We start from the raw sequence: 19,406 nt of genomic DNA on the forward strand, positions 1-19,406 counted from the left end.
TAGGAGGCACACGGAGAGGGGTCTCTTCTGAATGGCCTTCCTCCCCTTGTTATAGTCACTTATTTGGTTATCTAAGTGAAAGAGACAATCATCAGCTTACCATTCACTATAACACATCAGGAGCTCTCCTGGTGACAACATGAACACTGTCTTGTCTCTGGATTAGGAATACCTCTTTGAATAGATGCACAAATAAATTTTAGGCTTTGCAGCCAATCTGAAAATCAAAATTTTGACTTTGTTTATTGCTCTACTTAAGGTTTCTCAGTCTCTGCCTCCTTTATATCAGCCCAGAAGACAAGAAGGAAAACAGTTCTCCAGTAGTAAGAATCTTAACAAATATTTTATTAACACATACTGTCATATTCTTGGGATATAAGAGCCCTCAAAACTGCCCCACACTAAAGCGGGCAAAAGTGCTCAAGGCCTTGGTCCTCTGTCTAGTTTCACAATCCCACATTCCTTTAACAGAACCAGGCTTGCTGTGCCTCACCCTGTCCACATCCCCGTGTGGACACCGGTTTCCCCTCGGTCAGACGCAGCCAGTGACACTTACTGCCTCTGCAGGCGCAGGGACTTCTTATGATTAACCCAGAACGGAGAAAAACTTAGCATCGGCTGATCAAAAGGGAATTCAGACTTTATTTTTCAAAGTCACTCATTCCACTTCTCTCAGGAAGGGCAGAATATCTTCAGGACGAGCATAAAGATTCCCACTGCCGGAATATTCGGAATACCTTCCTTGATTTCTCAGAGAGACTCTATAGGTAGAAAAGCTCATTATTAGAGATTAAATTATTTTATAGAGACAAAGGATGAGTAACAGCTTTAAGTCTTGGTCTGTACATTTCTCCCACAATGACTTAGATATGTCTAGGATTGAGTAAAACAAGTTAATTTCATATTGTGCTATAGATAATATATACTAAAAGCCTGACTAAAAACCAAGAAGCTTGCATTCTCCTGTTAGACTATTGCTAACCACGCTGGGCCTCTAAAACACAGCTCATGTCCTCCTTCCAAGTATCCTAATCTTTGTATGTGAGGGACACTTCTGACCCGGCATTAGTGCAGCACACATTTTGCACTGGTTTCTCATCTGTGATGCTAAATTGGCCCTAGTTCATTATTTCTTGTGAGCACAGATTCACGTTTACGTGATGCCTAGCTGGGGTTAACGGTATAATCCAAGGCCAAGGAATCAAACAAAGTTAAGTGACCTTTAAAAGTTTAAACTATGACCTTGGCCTTCTCAGCTTCATGTTTTAGCCAGCAGAGCTAATAATAGGAAGAATCTCACTGCCACTTGATCATGCCTATGAAGTGATCTGAGATTCTGAGAAATGGTGTTACAGGGAGACAAAACAATTCACTAAAAGATAAAAGTTCTCAGTGATCAGAACACTTGGTTCTCTCTGCCTGAGAGTTACAATAAAGAGCAGAGTCTCAGTGAGAGCACAAACAATAGCCATCACGATAATCCAGAAAGTTACCTCCAGTTTCTGACATAAGATGACATTTGCACTGTTTTTCTTACTGTCTTTGTGGATAAGTGTCTCAATAAAATAAAGTCCCAGGAGGGAAAAGTTTGAGCTCTTACTAGTGACTGAGGGGAATTTAGTTAACATAGTGACAAAGGTGAAAGAAACTTAAGTTGAAAAATAGTATCAACTTTTTCCTAACATCAAGCTCCTTTACCACAGCCTCATTAAGTTGTGTATCTCCCAGTCATAGCAGCTGTGGGAAGGTTAAAAGATAAGCTGCCAAAAAGGATCTTAAAAGTCCTGGAACCCAGGGCCAATTATGAGGCCAACTTTTCCCACTACAAACAAAAGCCCTGTGGGGTTTCTTGTTACTATGACAGTGACGGAGGGGAGTCAATAAAAACTGCCAGCACACGATTTCATGAGGATCTAGGAAGAGAGAATTTATGTGAAAAGACAGATTTAATCTTTCCAGTTTGAGGGGTGGGTAAAACATCTGTCTTCAGATAGCTTTATATATTTTCAAGTCTTTAAATTGGAAAAATGCAGATTTTTTCTGCAAAACACTTGGAAAACCTTCATCTACATATTTACTAAGGGTACGAATGTGTACTCCTGGGCTTTTAGCATCACTACAGTTCTCTCCAGTGGAATCTGGTGACCCTACAAAACCATGAATCTGGGAATGCTTCTTGTAAACAACTGCTGGCAAGCATCATCTTACTTTGTCCTTGGAGGGGATAGAAGTCAGAAATTATATTTATATTAGGCAGGCTACAAGGCAAATTAGGGAATGAGCCAGCAAAGAAAAGAGAACCAAGTTTTCATGATTCCTTAATGCCCACCCGATCACTTCCATCCTTTACACAGAGCAAACACTTGTTTTCTCAGCTGTCCTGATGGCTCTGCATTTGCCCACATTTGTAACCAGCAGCAGTCATTACTGCGATGACTAGCTGAGGTTCAGTGCACAGGTCTGGAGTCATGGAACAGAGCAAAGTAATGTGCCCACCGTGAGGAATGAAACTGTAATCTCGGTGTCACTGTACAGTGCTCCAGACAGCTAAGTTAACTGTCCAGGCTCCAAATACAAGTGACAGCAACTGACGGAAAAAGCAGCTGTTCTGCAACATGAGGCCAGAGCAGCTGCCTCTTCCTCTGTTTCTGTACTCCTTCTCTACTTTGAGTTATTTTAGCTGAGAAGATAAAGAGTTTATCAGAATTTGGTGGAACACCATAAGCTAAACTGCAGAAAGATGGAACCAGTTCCATGCCTGTTCCCTAGGATGAAACCAGACTGAGTCTAACTTGACTTAGGAAAGCTGAGGGCAGGCAGGGTGCTAATTACAGGATCGGCCTCTGCTCCCCATCCCGTAAACAGCAAGTGTTGCAAACAATCAGGGCAACGGCTCATCTCACCAAGGAGTCTGTTTCAGCTGGCTGGTTCGACTGCTTGTGGGCCGTGAGGATGTTCAGCACTGCCTTCCAGCCTGGCTCTGTGGGGGCGCTGGCTTCTACCTGGGTTTCACCATTCTCCCTGGTTTCCTTGTCAAGTGTGATATTCACCCAAGGGCACCAGTCTCTATGCTGAGAGGTGGGATCAAAGAAGCTTCTGGAAGATGTGTCCTGAGGGAGGAGGAGGAAAAATAGTGTCAATGAAGGGTGGATGCTATGTAAATTCAGGGAGGCACTGCTATCAGTTGTTAAGTCCAGAATCTCACAATTTGCCATGTTTCTAGGTTTACCTTCTCCTTTAAACTTTGCCTATGTATTTCCCTCTCACTTTTAAAATTCTTTCACTCCCTTTGTGTTAAACAAACCATATCTTATCAAGTCTGTCCCCCCATCTCATTGCCGCCCATATGCCTGACATATTTATTACCTCTCCAGAATCCATTCCAAAGAAACAAATAACAAAATCTTTAAATTTTTTTCCCTTTAGTCACTCAATTGTCCCATCTTTAAACTTATTCACATGGCCTACTTATAGTCACAGGACCAGGGACAGGCTCATGCCTGCTTCTCTGTACTGCATGGTGAGGGCTTGGTCTGCTGTTTGTGCTCAGTGACTTCAGCACATGCCGGTGGACTCACCGAGCTGCTGGAAGAGCAGAGGCGAGCTCGTTTGGCTTTCCGGAGAGGACTAGATGGCACTTCCAGGCCAGTGGTGTCTCCTGTGCCCATGCTTCGGGTCACTGGGCGGGTTCTGGTGGTGGGGCTAGCGGCCTCTGGCTCAGGACGGTCAACAGGACTGGAAGAGTCCCAGCTCCGAGTTCGGGAGACAATGGGACCTGGGCTCCTTTCAGCCTGTAGGAAAGGGGAGATAACAGAAGTACACAAATCATATTAACGACTATGGTTAGGAGAAATATCTCTAGAAGCATATGAAACCTAACATTTTATAGTTTAAACTATAAGGATTTAGTTTCTGAACTATTTACATAACTAAACTCTTCAAAGAATATTAGATTTCTGGGGCCAGCTCCATGGCCGCGGCCCAGGGTTTCACCGGTTCAGATCCTGGGCGTGGACATGGCACTGCTCATCAGGCTAGGCTGAGGCAGCATCCCACATAGCACAACCAGAGGCACTCACAACTAGAATATACAACTATATACTAGGAGGCTTGGGGGAGAAGAAGGAAAAAAGACTGGCAACAGATGTTAGCTCAGGTGCCAATCTTTAAAATAAAATAAAATAAAATGTTGAAAAAAAAAGAACATTAGATTTCTGTACAAAATGATTTCAGCTTCTCCACTGCAACTGGTGAATACAACCACTATGTGGTTTTCTGATCAACGTGGTCAGAAGTGAACCTACAAACCTAAGTTAATTTCCAACTTTCCCACCAACAACGCTTTTGTCAGGGATATTGTTTTTAAAAAGTCGACCCTAAAGAAGCCAATCAAGTCTATACCTGTTCCGAGCCTGGGGAAAATGTGGCATCCTGGCTCCGAGTCATCATCCTGCGAGGAGACTCAGGCACCAGAGGGAAGCGCTCTGGTCGCCCCTCAGGGCCTGGGATCAGGGAGGCGGTCAGGCCAAAGGACACATCCAGGTCAGTCATGGATGACTCAATCTGCTGGAAGCCCCAGAGCCCTACCTTCCTCATACACTGTGAACATGTTATCAGGGAGAGCTGCATGGGTTCCAGAGAAGAACTAGGTAAGAATAGAAAAGAGAGTGAGTTTTCTCAAAGGGTAACATTTCCAAGGGTCTAAGTGTAATGATTTGTGAGTATGCTTTTTATCTCATCAAACAAATCTCTGGAACAGGCCAGTGGACTGGGAACCACGTCCTCTCAGGACCCCTGTCCTCTGATCTCAGGACCCCAACTTCATCATCTCTCACATATTTCCTAGAGAAATATCTAGGGGTCTTGGTGTGTTCTCTATGGCAAGACTATTTTAAAGGGATGTTTTATAAATTTCTCCTGTCCCTCTTAAAACTTTTTCCTTGTAAATGAAAAATATCCCTTAATCTAGCAAAGAAAGCATATTTAAAGTAAATCAAAATAGGTTCTGACAGCCTTCTACCTCAGAGGGAGTCTATACCAAACTGAGCAGCTGGAATGGAAACTTCAACATGGGGCCGAGAGGACTCCAGCTGGTGTTTCCTTGGTAGTTTTTATCAATTAAACTGATTTTTCTTCCTTTCTAAAAATGGAAGGAGCTTCACTGTTTATAGGAACACAAATTCCCAGCTAGAAAGTAACAGCAAAAAAAAAAATTAAAGTTCAGGAGTGTTCAAGAACTTCTGAGTTCTAATTCTGGTTTTGTTACTAATTCTTACTGTTACCCTCCTCTCCTCCCTCAGCTTTTCTTCGTCTGTTTTTCTCACAGGAAACACCATGTGCTCTCCAAATACTACTGGTGACTGATGTAGACGGGTGCACAATGTTGTCACAGTTCATGTCCCCAGGCACATTCGCTGACTAACCTACATGCCCAGCCACAGAGAGAGAGAATACAGGCAGTGACGTGGACTTGCATGTCTGAACCTAATTTGGTTGCAGTTTTTCTCTCATCAGTTCGGTGATCAAGTTCATCTTCAAGCAGGTGTAGGAGAAGACTGATCTTGTCTTCTGTCAAGCACTACAAAGGAACCAAGGTAAAAAACATAAAGGTTTCAACCACCACGAAAAGAAAAATTATAGATCATGAAGTACAAGGCAAAAATCATGAAAGAGGGGCTGGCCCCATGGCCCAGTGGTTGGGTTCGTGTGCTCTGCTTCGGCCGCCCAGGGTTTCCCCAGTTCGAATCCTGGGCGCGGACATGGCACCACTCATCAGGCCATGCTGAGGCAGCATCCCACATGCCACAACTAGAAGGACCCACAACTAAAAATACACAACTACATACCGGGGGGGTTTGGGGAGATAAAGGAAAAAAAAAATCATGAAAGAAATAACAAACATGAAAACTCTCTTCATTAGAGAAGACTTGCTTCTACGACAGGGCTAAGGTACCACACAGAGGCTTTCTGAATTGCCCTGCATCTGCTGATTGAGAAAGAGAGCAGCTTTCCTGGAACTACCGAACTTTTTCTTAGTATTAACTTGTTTTCAATTTACCAATTGCAGATTTTCTGAAACCTGTAAACTTTAAACTCAAATAATGGAAACAGATTACTATTTATATCTTGGCCTGACACTGAATTGACTTTTTGACAGAACAACAGAGCTTGCCACAGTCTTTACTTTTGTTCTAAGAATAATAAAGAACTATGACAGGGTGAAAAAAAAAATTGCCTTTGGCCAGGAACAGGGGAACATTTATAACAGGCATCAGAGGTTCACGGTTTGGTGCCAAAATCCCTAACAGCCTCTCATCCTGAAGAAGGAAAATAACAGCTTCTATTCTGTACAGCAAACGTCTGTCTTCACAGAGCAAGCACAGGGTGATGAAATGGGACAGTAAATACTCAACGAACAGATGAGCCACAGCATTTCAAAACTTCTATTCACAAGTGAAAAGGGAGGTTATAACTTCTCCTCCAGCACTTTCTTTGGAAAATGGTATGCAATAAACCATATGAAGTCACATTTCAGCGTCTTCTGTTAAATAGTTTTAAGTAACAAATCAAGATAAAATTAAATTTATGTCATTTAAAGAACCGTATCTAAAAGTTTAAATGGAACCCATTTACTTGAACCCTCAATATCGCCTTTCTGGTGGAGACTGAAAAAGGTCAGCTGAGAGACAGAGAATCCTAGTTCTTTTTATAGCAATCTGCACTGTCTTGTCATTAAAAGAAATGCTTCATGTACAAATGCTGGTGACAAACAAAGTCCACCGTAGGCTGGCCAAGAAAAACTCACCATAGTCTTCAAGTCTTCTGGCCTCAGGGAAGGAAGCTGGAGGTCCAGGTGACACAGGCTTTGAAAACGATCTAGGAACTCACTAACAAGAACAGCAGGCTCATCCAACGGCAGCATCCCAAATCGATCTGCGGAAAAGGTAAACCGGAAGATTACATTGGTATAAATCGTAAAAATAAAAAATCTGTACTGAACAACAGGGGAAACATAAAATTGATAAGATACTTTTTGATATTAAGAAATTACTGGGGCTGGCCCTGTGGCCGAGTGGTTAGGTTTGGGCACTCCGCTGCAGGTGGCCCAGTGTTTCATTGGTTCAAATCCTGGGCGCGGACATGGCACTGCTCATCAAACCACGCTGAGGCAGCGTCCCACATGCCGCAACTAGAGGGACCCACATCGAAGAATATACAACTATGTACTGGGGGGCTTTGGGGAGAAAAAGGAAAAAAATAAAAAATCTTAAAAAAAAAAAAGAAATTACTGATTTTTTTTGATGGGGCTGAGATGATACTTTTGTGATTATGTTTAAAAAGCAGAGTCTTGAGCCAGCCCTGATGGCCTAGTGGTTAAAGTTTGGCACTTACGGCTTTGCTGACGCAGGTTCACTTCCCGGTCATGGAACCGCACCACCTGTCTGTCAGCTGCCAGGCTGCAGTGGTGGCTCACATAGAAGAACTAGAACAACTTACAACTAGGATATACAACTACGTACTGGGGCTTTGGGGAGGAAAGGAAAAAAAAGAGGAAGATTGGCAACAGATGTTAGCTCAGGGCAACTCTTTCCCTGAAAAAAAAAAAAGTGGAGTCTCAAAAAAGGTTTCTCAGAAGCAGTCAGGTCCAAGCTGAATTTGAAAGACTAACAACAGTGTGTAAAAGTAAAGGCCCAAAGGATGGCACATTTGGGAAATTCTAAATAGTTTCACAGGGCTAGAACACAGTATGCCTGTAGAGGAGATAAGGTTAAAGTGTAGACAGCAGCCAGACTATGATTTTATTAACGTTTGTGGTGAGAAACTACTGAAAGATTTTTTCAAAGGAGGAAATGACGTTAGAGATAACATGCATTAGTTTAGAGTAGAGACTAAGGGGTCAGTTGGGATGCAAAGAAATAAGCTTAGCAGACACTGAAGTGATTTAAAGTAATAATCCCTGTAGATACTGGTGGCATAGGCACGGAGAGAAGAAGCATCAATGTTGAATGAAGGAAAATGAACCGAGACCTGTGGGATATCATCAAGCACACCAACATTTGCACAGTGGGAGTCCCAGAAGAAATATAGGGAAAGGGACAGAAAGAATATTTGAAGAAACACTGGCTGAAAAACCTCCCAAATTTGGTGAAAAACATTAATCCATACATCTAAAAGTTTAAAATCTGTGTAAGCACAGAAGGGAAGAGTGAATATGCTAAATAGAAGGAGAATAAGTAGGAACTTGTACCAAGAATAGTAGGGCTGGACTAGCACCCATGAGGACACATAACTAGGTGAAAATGGTGTTCAAGTTATAGTCACACACAACGAGTATGTAGAAAGAGAGTTTGACAGTGTGCTCTAAAGTAAGCCAGCTTTCCCAAAGGGAGAGTGAACTAGATACACACTATCCCTCGTCTCCTAGATTAAAATTTTAGACGGCCTTACTAATTATGAAGCTTCAAACAGGCTACATGCGACAGCACGTATTCATTTCAGAAAAGCTGACACCTCCCCCCACAAAAGGCAGGTTGTAGATACATACAGAGTGATAACATTTATAGAAAATTTTCAAACAAGGAAATAGTGCTATATATATTACTTACAGATACATGTAAATGTTGTAGAAATAGAAACCATGTAAACAAACCATAAACCCCAAATTCAGGGTAGCAGTTACAGGGAGGCAGGGAAACGAGATGGGGAAGGTTCCAGCCGTTATCTGTAATTCTTCCTGATGAACAGAAAGCAAGCAGGGTGGGGTGATTCTGAAGCAAGGACAGCAAAATGTTAGGATTAGGTGCGGTTGGGTGGTAGATACAGAGATGTTTCTTAATATCTACACCTTTTTCTATACTTGAAACATTCCAAAATTTTAGAAATTACTTAAAAAGTTAAAAATAAAACAAAGGGGACACTTTGTATATTCAGGCACAACAAAATACTCCTTAAGAGTTTATCAAATTATTTAAAGCAGTTGCAAGTAACCAAATATGCCAAAACAAATGTCATTAAAGTAGAGGAAGAGGGGCATGGATGTTAGCTCAGGGCCAGTCTTCCTCAGGAAAAAGAGGAGGATTGGCAGTATTTAGCTCAGGGCTAATCTTCCTAAAAAAAAAAGTATAAATAGTTGTGGGTATTCCTTTCTCCAAATAGAAGCCTCTCGAATGTTAAAGAATAAACCAAGGGATGGTATAATTGGAAGGTATATTTGAGACCTATTTAGGAGGTAGAATGGTGATGATATGAAGGGGATCTAAATGATTTCCAGGGTTTTGGCTAGGAGAACTGGACAGGAAGGTCAGTACCATTTATCAAGAAGTAGAAAACATAAGAAGAGAAGCAAGTTTTAGGTACAAGCTGAATTCAGTTTTGTATATGATGAGTTCCAGGTACTGCAAGATATTACGTGGAAATGTTTAGAAGGTAGTTGAAAACATGAGTCAAGCTCAAAAGAAAGGTCTGGATAGAAGTTAGAGGTCTGCAAGTTGGTGGTAGCTGAAGTTAAGAATGGGATCAAGGGGCCGACCCAGTGGCGCAGTGGTTAAACGAGCACGTTCCGCTTCAGTGGCCGGGGGTTTGCCGGTTCAGATCTTGGGTGCGGACATGGCACTGCTTGGCAAGTCATGCTGTGGTAGGCGTCCCACATATAAAGTAGAAAGATGGTCACGGATGTTAGCTCAGGGCCAGTCTTCCTCAGGAAAAAGAGGAGGATTGGCAGTGGATTTAGCTCAGGGCTAATCTTCCTCAAAAAGAAAAAAAAAAAACAAGAATGGGATCAAGAAGGTAGAGTGTACAGAAATAAGAGTTGGGAACCACTGACAGAGCACTAGGCAGACCCTAAAAACTTAGACTGAGCACACTGGACAGAGAGAGATTCAAATCCTCAGAGGACTGAATTTTATTGTACTATATGGCGAAACAGCTAGGCCAACAGCAGAAAATCTTTGTTATACAGTCATTTTCACTTTCAAAATTTTATTTCTTAATAATCCCTTTTCTATCACCTCCTCATTTAGCAGTAGATGGCACTCTATGGTCACTTTCAATCTATTTTTTCCTCTTAGTGGTTATTCATGGAATATTCCTGGGCACCAGTGACCCTGGAATTAGCCTGAGCTGTCCCACTGAAATAAAAAATATACCTGCATGGCACTGATCTCTGGTCAAGCATAAAATATATGGATTATTAACACTGCTTTGTAACCATGGGTCCTGGTCTTGGTGAGCCCACCAGAGGGCTCTGCTGTTGAAGCTGGTTACTCTGCAGGAATATGCCTACGTGACCAGCAAAATATTTTAAAAAATCCCACGTCAGACTGCATTTTGGGCTCCCTTGTTCTGAAGTGGGTTTTTTTCCCCTTCTTCTCCCAAAGCACCCCAGTACACAGTTGCATATTCTACTTGTTGGTCCTTCTGGCTCTGCTGTATGGGACGCTGCCTCAGCATGGTTTGATGAGCGGTGCCAGGTCTGCACCCAGAATCCGAACCAGGTGAAACCCCGGGCCGCCAAAGCAGAGCACGTGAACTTAACACTCGGCCACAGGGCCGACCCTGTTCTGAAGTGTTTTGTGCACACATCAGTGGTTCCTGACTCAAGAGAGTGTGTGTCCTGCCACGGCCCTTTTTCAAGGACGACGACAGGCGCTGGCACCTGGCCCACCTAGACCCCTTGCTGTGGGGCAGTCTTTGGCTGTGACATCCTTACTTCAATGCTATTGTTATATTGTGACATTTTACTATAACAAACTGCAGATTTGTCATCACTCTTCTTTGGGGTTCTCTGAGTCTTCTTTAGCAACCAAACCCTGTTGAACAGCCGCCGTTAGTGCCGTTAGTGCACCACAGGAAGCCTGGGTAGGATACGGGGCTGCTTGGGAAAAGCAGAGGCTTTGAAATCAGATAAAACGATAGTTAGGGTTCCTCACTAGTTGGTTTTAAGATTTCTGATTCTCAGTTTCCTTGCCTAAAAAAATTGGATTGATAACGTCTCCCTCCCAGCACTCTTGTGAGGATTAAATGGTGTAATGTATGCACAGCTAAGCCTTTGGCACATCAAATGCACTTAACAAAGTTAAATAATAACATAATAATTGAATGAATGTAAGTTAGTTCTTCTGGAAAAGCACAAACAGAAAGGAAGAAAAAGTACTTCAAACACTAGATTTTCACAAAGAAATAGACAATATTAGAAATGCAATGACCAAGAAGAGATGGTAAATGAGAAATCTCAGAAATAAGTACCTGGAGAGGGGCTGTCTGGCCAGAAACAGAACTTCTCATGGGCAGTACACAAGGCTTTCTTCAACTCAGCACATCGTTCCTTATCTGAAACCCCATAAGTAGCAACGCCTTAAAAAATACTACATAGATTCGAAGTCCAGTGGCCAAGAGCCTTTAAGAGGACAGATACAACTAAAAATAAAAATAACTAAGAGAATTTAAAAATATTTGAAAATATTAGCAGCTGCATCATTTTCTACAAAAAAAGTTCTATATCAAGATCCTAAGATCAATAACAAAGGGAGTATCATGTATTTTATAAGGCAGGGCATTCCCAAGTGTGAGCCTTGATGGAAGTCCTGTGTCTCTTTGCCTAAGTATAAATTTTGGAACCACAGAGTAAACATACTGCTGTTAGTTTCCCAGAATACTTAAAGTCAGGTTCATCCTAAAGTAGCTTAGTTTTTAAAGAAAGCAATGACTGAAGCTAATAATTAGGGTGAAGACAATCACAAATTCATCTTGTCATATGTAATAGTACACCTTCTTTGATCAAATACAAGTGGCTGGTCTGTTCAGAAAAACTAGTAGACTATATCTTTGAATATGAAGAAAAATGCAATTTGTACTGTATACTTACATCTGTCAAAATCAAAAGCTGGTTGTAAACTGGCACAGAGAAAAGCTTGACAGCTGGAGCACTTGAGCATGTCACATTCAACTGTGACCCAGCCATATTTTGCACAGACGAGTGGAGACAGCTCAGGGGGCTTACCTGCCCATTTCAAAGAGTATTCATGTTAAGAAAAACAACACTGCAGGTATATTAAAATAAGTCAGAGATTAAAACTTTACCTCAAGTCTTTATATATATAAGCATAAACACATTAAATTAAGGGGAAAAGCAATAAGAAAAGTTTAAAGAGCTATTTTTAAAGCACAGGCACATACCTCACAGAATGATGAAGGTCATCTGAGTAATAAGCAGAGAAAAAAGTTACGAACTTTTTTCTAGGAAGCCCTATGTATTTTATATGTTTAAGTGTTTATTTTACTATTGGTTGTGGGGTAGAATGTAGAAGCCTTTCACTTTCACTTAATATGAAATACTAGGGATTTAAAAACATGAGTGAAAACACTGGCATATGTCTAAGCAGTAAGGAATGGTGAAAATCAAACAAGAAGTATTTTCTGCCACTCACTGATGCTCTCCTATGTACCACATCCACTTTTACCTTCCAAAGATCTGTCAGTAGAATTAATAATATTCTTCATTATTCCCCTTGCCCAAAATGTGATTGTTACGTAGCAATGTGTGTATGTAGACTATGGCTTTAAACAGGCCGAAGGCATCGAGAGCATCTATAAGTACACGCTTGGGAAAATGTCCTAAAACATTTATTGATCTTTAATAGTCAACATTAAAGTTTTTGATATCTTACCTAAAGAGCTCTTATTTTACAGAGCACAGAAAAAAAAAAAGGATAAACATGAAACAAGACGCAAGAAAGTTTGATATTTTTATAAGGGATATGGGAATTTGAAAACATCCCAATATCAGCAAAAGAAGGACTGAAGGCTAGAAAACAGAATTTAGATATAAATGTTAAAGGAGGTGGGATTATCTAGGATAAAATAACAGAATCACTTAACTAGATTAAGTTAAATGATTATCATATCCAAAGTGGTGATCAATTTATATCCAATGAGAACAAAAGAAAACGGTTCTAAATACTGTTTCAAAATCAGGAATCAGTCCATGGGACAGCAGTAAGATGGTTAAAATGCTTCCCCCTTCCTGAGCAGTCTAGTCCTAAAGCCATTAGGCGGCGAGCAGGGAAGAGGACAGCCAGGAGTGTGGGCGGAGGCTGCTCAGTGCAGGGCATCAGAACCTAAGTCAGGTAAAGAGGGAGTCCACACAGGGATGGCCCACCTTGCTGTGCTGGAGCCAAGTGGGGTGTAAAAGGCATCTACGTGGGGCTCCCACTCACTAAATCAGGGACAAGTGGAGCATCAAAATATATGACAATAGTAATAGATTATAACTCACTGAAAAACAAAAGGAAATCATGAGCCCATGCTGCTACGGATACATAAATTACATAAAGTTTGATGAGGGATACGATAGTTACACAGTTTGAAAGCACCTCCCCACAGAACAGTTTTTAATTACAAAGGAGGAAAGTTACTTTACAATGGAAAGACTGACAGATGCTCCCTTTACCAAGTGATCAAAGTGATCATCACCAGTAAAGGGATAAATCACGTGCCACCTGACAGGATGTAAAGAGAACACAGTATCGCTTCTGCGATACTCCTTCATTACCTGAATCCAAGCATAAGGAAACATCAGACAAATGCAAACTGAGGTACACTCTACAAAATCACTGGCCTGTAATCTGCAAAAGTATCAAGATCACAAAATTCAAGGAAAAACTGAGATTCTCAACTGGATCCTTTTGCTACAAAAAACATTATTAGGACAACTGATGAAATGATTGGGGCCTGAGGATTAGATAGCTGCAATTTACGTGAATTTCCTGATTTTGATGGTGGCCTTGTGGTTATGTATGAGAAAGTCCTTGTTTATAGGAAATATTGGGGGGTAATGAGACATCAGTCTGGCAACTTACTTTCAAGTAGCTGAGAAAGAAAGTTCTTTATAGCCTGTGCAACCTTTCTATAAGTCTATAATCGTTTTAAATTTCTTAAAAAAATCACTCCAGGGAGGAGAAAATGGCAAAAGTGATGGGATGCCACTTCCGAGATTAGGTTACAAAAAGAGTCTAGCTTCTGTCTTGCTCTCTCTCACTTTCTCACTCTGACGGAAGCCAGCTGCCATGTTGTGAACGGTCCCTGTGGAGTGGCCCATGTAGCAAGAAACATAGGGAGGTCTCTAGCCAACAGCTACTATAGCACTGAAGCCTTCATTGAATAGCCACAAGGAAATGAATCCTGCCAACAAACATGTGAGTGAGCTTGGAAGGGGATCCTTTCCTAGCTGAGCTCTGAGATGACTGCAGCCCTGGGTGACATCTTGACTGTAGTCTGTGAAAGACCTTGAGCCAGACGACTACACTAAGCTGTGCCTGGATTCCTGATCCACAGAAACTATGAGATAATAGGTATTTGGTGTTTTTAAGCCACTAAGTTTTAGGGTAATTTGTTATGCAACAATAGATAACTAATATACAGAGGAAAATCTGGAAAGAGACAGAAGCATAGCATAGTCTCAAAAAACATTAGGTTTGGGTGCCAAGAGCCTTATGCTATAATCCTGGCTCTGCCATTTGCTAGCAGGTTGACCTTGGGCAAGTCACATAACATACCTGAAATTGTTTCCTCTTCTGTAAAATGAGTATAAGAATCATACCTATTTTATAGGTTTATAAATAATACCTGTTTTCATAGGTTTAAGGTGAAGATCAAAAGTGTTAATATATGTGAAAACACACTCTATACAAAGTTATTTATTATTAAAATTAGTTATTATTTCTTCTCCTCTTAGACTCTTAGTTTTTTCTTTGGTAGAAAGAAAAGGTTAGATCATCTCAAATGCCTCCTTGAGGGATAACATTTTATGATGCTAAATTTTTCTATAAAATTTCTTACCAAGTGTGATTCTTAAATTCAAAACATCAGAGTAAGTGGTGTTATTCCCGGAGGAAAAACAATTCCTGGAGCAAGCAGAAAGTGCAACTCACACGAACCAAAAAAAGGATATAGAAAATGTTTCCACTCTGCTAAAGAACGCTTCTTTGCTTGTAGATTCCAGTGGAGGTTGTTCTGCTTGGGGTGATCCATTAACTGACTGGAATGTGGCCGCCGCATCGTCCTTCCTAAAATAAAGTGGCAGAACTGTTGGTAATCCTTTCATGGCATCACTTTGCCGAAACTCAGCACATCATATCATCAGTCACTCCACACTGGATTTTAACCTTTCCAAAAATCATGTCAGTCATGATTATTCCTCTGCTTAACATTTTCAGTGGTTTCACAATACTTACTAAATAGAATCCAAATTCTTCAGTCTGGCATTCAAATCTCTTTACAGCTTGGCCATACCTAAGTTTCAAGCAACTTCTACCTCCACAGTGCTCCACTAGTCCTATATTGGCAAACTGTTCTTCTAGCTCACTCACTGCTCTCCAACAGTATTGCTCATAACTTTGGTAAACAGAAAATAAGACTCCACTTGAACCTTAGAAATTTAACTCTTTTAACAGCACAAAAAAGCAATTTTGATATTTCTACCTGCGATCGACCCTTGATACCCACTCCTCCTAGAAAATAATTTGAAAATTCAATTGAAAGTAAAGATCTTTAGGCGATTTCACGAAAAAAATTCAGGGAGAAAAAACCCAACAAAACAATTTTCTCTTATTTTCAGTGAAAGGCATTTCAGCATTGCCTGGGGAGGGGTGGAGGGAGGAATTGCTGAAGACAAAAGTCATTTTAATAAAAGTAGGATTACACCAACTATCATAACTCAAATAAGTTTATTCTAAGAATCCTCAGAGTCACAGAGAGTCTCAGGGATGGTCTTTGGAAAAAATTCAGAGGACCTATAAACTTGAATGGGAAAAAAATGACATTTATTTTACTAACCTCTAACTGAAAGTTAGCATTTTCTTCAATTATAAATGAAGGTAATAAAAAAAAATAGTAGCATCTGCAGTACCTGTGAATTTGTCACCAACGGAAATCACATATATTTTGTCATCACATTATGGTTGCTTCACATGTTTTGTAATACCGTTTATGCTCATCACTACTTCAAAATTATGGTAGATAATAAGCTTATTACTAGAAAGTCCTTAACTCTTTAATAACGAAACATGTTACTGCATCCCTTTTTTCCTTTTACTACCCTGATAACTGTATTCCAATGTAATTGGTTTCCTTTATAATCCTATGTAATTTACTTTATGCACTTAAAATATTATTTTGAGCAGGGGTTCATAAGCTTTGCGAGGCTGCCAAAGACACCTAAACGGCTCAAAAAAGGTTAAGAAGCCCAACTAAGAGAAGTCAGGTGCGCAATCCTTTTTTCCTTCCCCCTAAAACCCGTCTTATGGCAAAATTCCGCCCGTGGTGCGGAATCCAGTAGTTCCCGAGGAGCTGATTAAAGGCGACTAAGCGTGGTAATCCGTCTCTTTCAAAGCCCAGGAGAAGCCGCCCCACCGCCACAGTCGCCCACCCAGGGGATCTCCCTGCCCCCCCCCCCCCCCCCAGGCCTGCGTTCCCCAAACCCTCTCCAATCCGCCAACGCCGGACCCGGGCTGGACTCGCGAACTCACGCTTCGGCGCCTCCCTCTTCGGGGGCAATCCCCTCATCTATCAGCTGCCGGATTTTTTGGGGGGTCCCTTCTGGGGAGCGAACAACCGGACCCCAATTCTTTTCAACTCCGGCGGCTATCGCAGATTCCTCACTGGGCGCCGCCATGTTGGTCCGTTGCCGAGTTGCTTCCCAGCGGGTTTGTAGGCTCGGAACTTCCGTTCTGGGCGGTTAAGATCCTCCTCTGTAGGCGGCCTCCCGCCCGTTTCTTGCGCGCGATCCGCAGAGTCTGACCGCGGGGCCCACCCTTTCCTGGCCATCGTAGAACGAGGTAAACCCTCATTTTAGGACGAGGTAAACCATCATGGGAGGACTCTGATGTTTAAGATTAAACCTAGATTAATCGTTTCCTTTATGCACGAGCATATTTGAGTGATAAGAGATTTTTAGAGCTATCTCTCCAAATTCAGGAGGGATGAGGGGCCCAGTTTAGTCTTAAAGTAATTAAATCATATGGCTCTCGTAAAGTTCATCTTTTTACAAGTGAGGAAATGGCGACCGTCAGTTGAGAGTAAATAATTTAGAATCTTTTATCGAAACCGCGTTATGGGTGGGTTTAGAAGTCTGTGGCTTTTGACCTTACTGAACTCTCCTTGCTTTGTCCAACAAATATGTATTGGGTGTGTCCTACTGACGCTGTTGTAGGCGCTGGCAAGGACAGCAGTGAACGAAGGAGACGTAGTTCTTGCTGTAGTTAGACATCAGACAAAAACGTTTTCCTATGGTTTTGAAAGTAGGATTATAAGTGCTCCAAAGAGAAGTACCAAGGATATAAAGGAGGACCTAATTTAGTCTGCAGAGTCTCCTGACACAGGTGCTGGAGCTAAAATAGGTGAGATTGTGGGAAAGACATCTACACAAAATCTTCCAACATCCCAGATTGGAAGGAGTTTGTCTCATACAATCAACTGAAAAAGAAGACTGTTGTGACTGAGCAATGGGTAAAGATGAAAGTGGGACCGCCCCAGACCCTTCCAGCTCACTCTTTGTGGGCTCCTAATTCCAATAATGTTCTCACCCACTAGGACCTTCCACCTACTGATCTAACCCCCTGTCCATTGTCCCTAACTACGCCTCCCTTATTTCTTCTCTCCTTAGCCAGCTTAAGTTCACTGCCAATCATTATCATCGTTCCTTTGCAAAATTTGAACATAGACTGAGAATTAGTTAATATTAAAGAATTATTTCTAGTTTTGTTATATGTAATAATGACATTATGGTTTTTAAAATTTCTTATAAGAGATACATCTTGAGGTATTTATGGGTGAACTAGTATGATGTCTGGGATTTGCTTTAAAATTCTGGAGGAAAAGAAAATGTGTGAAGGAATAGATGAAAGAAGATTGCAAAATCTTTTTAATTGTTGGATTTGGGTGAAAGACTCGTAGGGATTCATTATATTCTTTCTATTGTTGAGTATGATTGACAATGTCATAATAAAAAGCAAAATAAGTAAGCTAAAAATAATACATTCTCTTGAATATCCTCTCAGTTTCCTTGAACCTTTCTTGCTTTTCTAGTATTCATTTGGCAAAACCTCAATCACAGCTGAGTTCAACTCTCCTCCACTCTGCTTCTGTACCCACTCTGTCAGCTGAATATGGTTAAAGGAAAGTGTACAGACATGCTGATTTGTCTCTCTATTCTTGACGTTATGTGGGCCCTCAATTCTGCCCAGTAATCATACTATGTTTCCCTAGTCCACTTCCTCTCCCACTTGCATAGATGAGTATTTTATATCTCTCTTCTCAAACCTTCCACACCTTTACCTAGCCATCCTCCCTATCTGCTGATGACTTGTTGCCTATTTCACTTAAAAGATTAAAGTAATCAGAAGAGAACTTCCATAAATTTCTACCACCACATCTGCCCACTAGCATATAGAATACTGAGAATTTTTTAAGTTCCCACATTCCAATGGTTAACAGCCAGAAATCAGAGCCAGTTTTAGGTTCAGTCGATCAATAACTCACCTGAGTGAACATGATTTTGCAAGCCCAATCAAAGACAACCCCTTGATTCTGAAAATCAGCCAATCACAAAGAGACTCACTTCAATAAACACACTTTGTGCCTGTGAGTACCAACCAATCAATAGTAGACTTACCCAAGTTGTCACTTCTACAGATGTTGTCAACACACCTTGACCTCTGAAAGTTTACCAATCCTTGAACTCCTCACTTTCTCAAAACCCAGTAGAAGATTAGCAGTCTGGTTTTCTCAAAGCCAGTGCCTGACCAGCATGGCTCTCACTGTCTCTAGTAAGCGATAAATTCAGCTTTGTCTTTTCATTTCGTATATTGAGTGGTTGTCTTATCATCCTCTGATATTATTTCACCTTATCTCCTACTACTATAGATCATTGGTTCTCAGACTGGTGCAATTTTGCCTCCCAGGGACATTTGGTAATTTCTGGAGACATTTTTCGTTGTCACAACTGGGCTGGTGATTCTGCTAAACATCTTACGATGCACAGGACAGCCCTCCATGACAAAGAATTATCTCACCTGAAATAGCAAAAGTACAGAGACTGAGAAACTCTGCTGTAGTCTGCACGCCCAAGGCCAACTTTATACACCTGACCACTTGATAATCGCCTCTTGCCTACTCAAGGATATTGCCCAGCAATTCTCCGCTCTACTGAACGTTCCTGTCAGCATCAAGATATTATTTCTCCCATCTTAAAAACAAAACAAAACAAAAACCTTCTCTGATTCTAGTTCCTCCTCCAGCTACCACTCCATTTTCTGCTCTTCTTTACAGCAAAACTGCTCAAAAAAATGACCTATCTCCACTGATTGTAATATCTTCCATTTTCCCCCTCATTCGCTTTGCTGCAGCTACTC

General features: G+C 41.3%; 1 protein-coding gene across 2 annotated transcripts; it reads right to left on the reverse strand.

The window, feature by feature from the left end:
- Positions 1–324: 324 nt before the first annotated feature.
- Positions 325–18,859, reverse strand: ZC3HC1 (zinc finger C3HC-type containing 1). Of its 2 annotated transcripts, XM_008512717.2 has the most exons (11): positions 18,668–18,859; positions 16,524–17,249; positions 14,948–15,062; positions 11,864–12,014; positions 11,245–11,328; positions 6,806–6,933; positions 5,424–5,578; positions 4,402–4,645; positions 3,579–3,791; positions 2,904–3,110; positions 325–761 (listed from the first exon to the last, which is right to left on the reverse strand). In XM_008512717.2, exons 2-11 carry the CDS (start codon positions 16,667–16,669, stop codon positions 693–695), a joined length of 1,512 nt encoding a protein of 503 aa, XP_008510939.2. In that variant the 5' UTR covers positions 16,670–17,249; positions 18,668–18,859; the 3' UTR covers positions 325–692. The 2 variants fall into 2 exon arrangements, with proteins under 2 accessions (XP_008510939.2, XP_008510948.2); XM_008512726.2 differs by lacking the exons at positions 11,245–11,328; positions 18,668–18,859 and having other exon boundaries at positions 16,524–17,057.
- Positions 18,860–19,406: the final 547 nt, after the last annotated feature.

The sequence above is a fragment of the Equus przewalskii genome, chromosome 4 (assembly GCF_037783145.1).
Source record: "Equus przewalskii isolate Varuska chromosome 4, EquPr2, whole genome shotgun sequence".
Lineage (NCBI taxonomy): Eukaryota > Metazoa > Chordata > Mammalia > Perissodactyla > Equidae > Equus > Equus przewalskii.

Bases quoted from the DNA above. Each gene is read 5' to 3' on its own strand.
- ZC3HC1 (XM_008512717.2), bottom strand. From the start codon at position 16,669: ATGGCGGCGCCCAGTGAGGAATCTGCGATAGCCGCCGGAGTTGAAAAG. The intron at 15,063-16,523 runs GTGAGTTCGCGA...ACTTTATTTTAG, and splicing joins GAAGAGGGAGGCGCCGAAGC to GAAGGACGATGCGGCGGCCA. The intron at 11,329-11,863 runs GTAAGTATACAG...ATGGGGTTTCAG, and splicing joins AGCTTTTGATTTTGACAGAT to ATAAGGAACGATGTGCTGAG.